At 40.4% G+C, this 6,000-nt stretch overlaps 1 protein-coding gene across 10 annotated transcripts in view; it reads left to right on the top strand.

Annotated features, from left to right (window-relative positions):
* The first annotated feature begins 5,702 nt into the window (after positions 1-5,702).
* Positions 5,703-6,000, top strand: part of cast (calpastatin) — a 48,425-nt gene continuing 48,127 nt past the window's right edge. For 3 of the 10 annotated variants that reach the window (XM_062457299.1, XM_062457257.1, XM_062457281.1), the window contains exon 1: positions 5,705-5,842. In XM_062457299.1, coding sequence (XP_062313283.1) covers positions 5,792-5,842 — 51 coding nt within the window. In that variant the 5' untranslated portion in view covers positions 5,705-5,791. Of the gene's footprint in view, positions 5,843-6,000 lie in introns of all 10 variants that reach the window. The other 7 variants (XM_062457337.1, XM_062457318.1, XM_062457187.1 and 4 more) reach the window with 6 other exon arrangements.

Here is a 6,000-nt window from a genome sequence, read left to right as displayed (position 1 = left end):
ACAATAATAAGACACAGATATGAGCGAAAAAAAGTCACGATAGTCTTTATGAAAATGGAACAAAGAAATCTTAGCCTGAAGACTAACAATTACGCATGTATATCATTCTTCACATTAGGATTCAATTGAAATTCACATTTTAAAATCCACTGCAGTCTCTTTATTTGGTTTTATAGCCTACATGCCGGGTTCCTTGCTATTCCCATTGCTGATGACGCTCCTGCGGATGGTAGTCTACGTCACTGAGTGCTAGATTCAGCACCACAACGACGGACAGCTCCCTAGACGGAGAGCAAGGTTACGGCAAACAAGTGGTTTACAAACTGAGGTTCTGAAACTGCTCAGATAAAACGCAGGCCAAAAACAGACACGGGTTAGTGTCAAACTCCCATACTCCTTGTAAATGGGACAAAAGCAGTTTTACGAAACAGGATTTTTTATTCATGAGATTATTGTGAAGGTTTCCGAAGGAAGTGCCATGGGAGCAAAATGGCACAATATAATCATAAATGCGCATAAAAGAGTTAATTGGCAGAGCTCATCATAATCAGACGGGACATCAAAGCATGACCCAACAAGAACCTCATGAGCAAAATTTGGATCTCATGAGAATTAGCATCGTTAATTCTGTTTCCTTTTTTATGAAGACAACGTGAATGTTTCAAAATGTATACTCAATCCTTTGATTATGGTCTGAAAAAACAAACAAATCTGTTATGTAGATGCTGTTCATCCAAATTAAAATGCATATGTAAATTGTTATTCGGTTCAGTTTGTGTTTAAGCCAGACCATTTAATAAAAATGTGTGAGCTTTTGTAGTCTCCCATAAAAGTACACACCTGAGTTTCTTACAGAAATTGGATGACATGATATAATCATGTGATAACTGATAATCAATTATAAAAACCCAATTGTATTTTTTTGTCACATACAGTATGTTGTTATAATTTATTCCTGCACTTTAAGGTATACATATGAAATTCAAAGCCAGAGAAGCCTATGTTTTTCAGTCCTCTACTTGTGGAATACAATGTTATACATGATGTACCTTTTAAAGTAAAAAAAAGTACAATCCATGACTTTAGGGGTGGGCAATGCCCAGGGCCCCCCAGTGCTTGGCCTGATTGAAGACAGAGCAGATGCCATTGGTTGTAATTCAAACAAAGAGGTTTGAGTAGATTGTTATTCAATCTAGTATTTTCTTTTTTGGTCGACATGATTTTTTTTGCCCTTTCTTGTTTTTAACCTGTAGCACTTTGAGATTTTAGCTAATATGAAGTTCATTATAAATATTATTATTAGTATTAGTAACCCAATGACTAATTTAACTTTGTTCTACCAGAGTGATGTTAATGGGGACACAAGGAAACAGATCTTCCTTCCAGGATTCTTGTCACCTGACCTCACTGAGCAAACAGGACTGAACCAGGTCCTAAGCGTAATCTTTAGTCTGCCTAGCAACATCTGTTTGCATTAGGGCACTCACTGAGGCATGCCATGAAAGACTTTTCACTGGAAAACCTGGATCATAAGAGCAGGAGGAAGGGGAGACGGTCTATCTCGCTGATATTTGCGGAACATTGAGATGAATCACCGACATTGTGGTTCCACTCTGCGATTGCTGTTCTATGGGTGTAATCACTGTCTTTGGCTCTTTTCATCCAGTACATTTTTTAATGAACTCGAAGTTCTATTTTTGAAACATCCAATGTGATAATTTAAATAGATAATTGACTGCTTTGTATAGCCAACATCTTGAGATGACACTTACTGTGCTGTGTCATTTGTAGTTCACTTGCTACCACCCACTTTATGAAAACAAATAGAAATGTAGTCAACCCAACTGGCTCAGTGTTCATTCATTTTGTGTTCCTTATTCACACACACACACACACACAATTTCTCAGAAAAAGGTGGCTCTGCTCATTACAGTCCCCTAATTGTTGTTTTTCCAGGTCCAACCAGCTTGACTAAATAGAGAGTCACATTTCAAGGAAAGCCCATGTGTAATGATGTGTGGAATGACGTTGGTGGATCCGTTACAGCTACAGTACATGAAGCTACAAGAGACAGGAAATTACAGAGAGCTGTGTGGCCACCGTGAGTCAACTCAGAACATGTCACTCTCCACAAACGGGATATCTTCTCTGCTTTTCAATTGATACATCTTCATAGTGTTGGCCATGGCTGTGCTGGTACCCCTTAAAACAATAAAACAAAGTTGAACTACCTGCTTTTAGTTATAGTTATATTCCTTCTGTTTCTTAATAGCAATAAACATAATCCATACCGTACACTCAAATGGGCATGTACATTTTCAAGAACATCCACACCAACTGTTCGCAACACCCATAAAAGTGAGGGAGTGGTGAAGCATGCAGTTCTCATCCGCTTTCTGGATGGATTGCTTCTTTTCCTCAGAAACACTCTCTGCTAGGAGTTAGAGAAGGCCATACCTGTCAGTCAGACAATGAGTTTATACTGTATATCTTTCAGCGTTTCCATCATTCTGTCTGTGTGTATGTGTGTACAAATAATTAAGAACACCTTCCTATTATTGAGTTGCAACCCCCTTTACTCTCAGAACAGTCTTAATTTGTTTTGGAGTTATATTGAGTTGCGTCCCATTTTGCCATGAGAACAGTACGGTGGCCGACATGTGCAAACGCGCTGCAAATTAAGAAAACACATGCAGCATCAATTTGTTGTGACCTGAACTCTGCAAAGTGTCAGAAGCGTTCCAAGGGGATGCCATTCCATGTCGACTCTAATTATTCTGCAACAGTCTCGAGTTGGCTCGTGGTGGATCTCTACTCTAAATTGCTTGTTCCATCTCATGGTCTTGATACATCAGTGAACTCTGCAGGCTGCTTGAAACACCTTTTGACCCCCTTGTTAAACCCCTACAAGCACACCAGACTTTTTGTTTCGTTGAACATTCGACCAGTGAACATTGAAAGACAAAATGGCAATGATGGCAGTAATGACATCCTTTGCTCTCCCAGTCTCAACACCTTTGTCAGTCAGACTTGGCAAATGTCAAATATGAGCAGTCTGATTGTGCTGCCACAGCCATTGCAATCAATGGAGACAGGCTGCTATCAGTATTGAGACTGGGAGAGCTTCTGGAGATAAAGCTGACCTTCATATTTTATTGTGAAAGCCATCCCCATCCCCATTGCCATTGCTAAGGAAAGTAGAGCAGACCTCCCCACCCCAAATGTCCCTGATCCCCAAGATCTGTGAACCCACGATCAGAGCACATTGCCCCTGGCCTTTACGAAAACAAAGAGTGGGGAGGAGATAGAGGAAAGCAGAGAAAAATAAAATGGTCAAAAGGGCAAAGAAAATAGGTTAAGTGAAAAATAAATGCAATAGAGGGAGGGAGTGGGGGTAGAGAAGAAATACAAATGTATGACTTTAGGGGGTAAATTACTTGTGAATTGTTCAAATAAGCCTGATATAAATCTATTTACATCAACCAAGTGCAGCCAAAAGCCAAAACTTCACAAAATGTGAAGTAACAGCTGACGTCCTCTCTTCCCAAAAGTAAATTGTCACAAGTTCAAATTATTTGTCCTTCATACTAAGATGTCAGAATCAACAAAAAGAGGTTTTGTGCAGCAGAACTCCTCAGCACCTTGCTGGCAGCTACAGCCAACTCTCTCACTTGCTCGCAGGACACCATATCAGGAAGGACTCATTTCCTGTCTTTGTGCATCGCTCATGTGTGACACTGATAACATTTAGCAACACAAAGGTGCTCTATGGCCGAAGCCATTTTCTAAGCATCTCTCAATTCGACCTCAACCAGCAACACAGAGCCTTGTGTAAACACTCAAGTGGTACCAAACTATGATAGGGTTGTTAGAGGTAGGTGTTGTGGAAGGTGCAATGTGTTGGCAGGAGAGCACAATCTAAATTCTAAGTGGTCTGAAAAGCCTCGCCTTCCACACAGTGTCTATTTGCAGTGATTCATCACTGACATTCTGTGGTGCAAAAAACGTCTAATTTGTCCCCTAGTGCACACAAATAAACACACACACACGCATACACACACAAACGACTTGATCTCAGGGTCACTCTCAGTAATGTTCACACACACACCACTCGGGCTGGTGACGCACATCTCACTCAGTCGTCATAGTCCCCAGGAGGACACGTGTGAAGGAGGCACAGGGGGAAGGGTCTTGGTCCATCTTTTTTTTTATGCTGTTGCAACAGTCAAGAGTGATGACAATCAAATCACAACATGAATTTTGATGTTTTTTTCCTATTAATGGATTTTAATTAACTGGTTAAATGTCATTTATTAAAATGTTGTCGTTTTAGTTCAGCAAAACTGTGGGTTCCTTTCCTTTCGACATGAACATAATGTGTTGTTTTCAGTATATGCAACATAGAAAAAAACTATATTTCACAGCAGTACCCACAACCTAGGCATTAGTGAAACCTTGAAGTAACTAGTTTTGGCACTGTATCAATAAACTACCTAATGACTCCACTAAAACCAGTGTCCTTTGAAAAGCTTGAATAAATAACAGAATGGCGCAACCTCCTGGACAGAATTGTTTAATTGCTCCTTGTTGAAGTTATCCATTGCATTCAACAAAGGCTTTGTGGCATTGTAACGGTACCAAGAAAGAAAAGGAAACCTGGATGCAAAGAAAATGTATAATTGTTTGGTTCAGATTGATAGATGGTGCACATTACGTACAGTAGAACACGTTTAGGCTTTAACAGATACAACTTACCCACCAAATAAATCATTGTGTTGGATTGGTATAAAATATATGTTGAGTGTCTATTCTGAAAAGAGCCTCTTTAGACATACAGATGGAACAGTTTGTGGCCAAAGTATATGTCTAGCCTTACTGACAAACAGGTGAGGTCTTCAACACACTATAAGTGGTCTAATACAAGCAGCCAGAAGTTAACCACCAATGGATGTAGCTAAAATAAAATATAATTTATATTTCCATCTAAATATATTGCAGAGGAGAACAGTATATATTTTATCTGCAGCCTGTGAAATCGACTGCTATGTCCGGTGCTGACCGTTAGGTGCCACTAAGGAGCATTATGTGTCAGTCATGCAAGACAAAAACACTGCGTGTGGTGACTCATTCTCTAATTTTGGGGTGTGCCCTCCCCAGACTGACCGCTGTTTAAGTCTATCAGACGGGTTTGGAACTGTAGAATTCAGAAGAGAAATACGTGAACATTACAGCACATTTCACTTAAATATATAGGATCTAGATAGTACCTTTTTGATACGAATAATGCGAATGTTTGTAAGATCGGTTACATTCCCATGTACCCGTGGACTGTGGTTTGGCATTTCCATGCCCACATAAACGATACATGCGTTTGTGTATTACACACTGGGCCGTTCATTTGGAGGCTTCTGCAAATTCAATAGAAGGAAGGAAAGGCTCAATCCGACATAAAAAACAATGAGGTCTCGACCCTATGAAAAACAAATAGCCAACGTATTTTGCATAAGCACAAATGCAAACGTACACACATAGGTGTAGCACGCATGTAGCACTCCTGTACATGTAGCACCAGCAAAATGCGATAAGACACTTTTCTGAGGTTTCTAGGTGTGACAATTTAAAACCAAATTATTTTTGATGAATGCTCGGCCTCAATCTCAATACCATAGGAATGTGCTCTTAGCGGGAGGGGCAACATCATGCGCGATGAGGGGCAGAATCTACGCATTTGTTTTCCATTCCCAAGCGCCAGGCCTGCACACAGTTGGAAAACCCTTGCTGCTCCGCCGAGATGCCTCACAAAAAAAGAACTCATGGCCATCGTAAAAAGGCAGGACATGAGGTAGGCTACCTCTTTTGCAATGCAGACGGCACATTTTTTACAAAAAGCATACCGTGTTTACAATAATCGACCCGCAAGGGTATATAATCAACAAGCGATTTGAAAGGTTGGGGGCTAAACATTGACCATGGTGCGCCAGACCAAGCGCTACAACCGAT

Source organism: Osmerus eperlanus, chromosome 1, assembly GCF_963692335.1.
Source record: "Osmerus eperlanus chromosome 1, fOsmEpe2.1, whole genome shotgun sequence".
Lineage (NCBI taxonomy): Eukaryota > Metazoa > Chordata > Actinopteri > Osmeriformes > Osmeridae > Osmerus > Osmerus eperlanus.
This window is presented reverse-complemented; position numbering and strand designations above follow the sequence as displayed.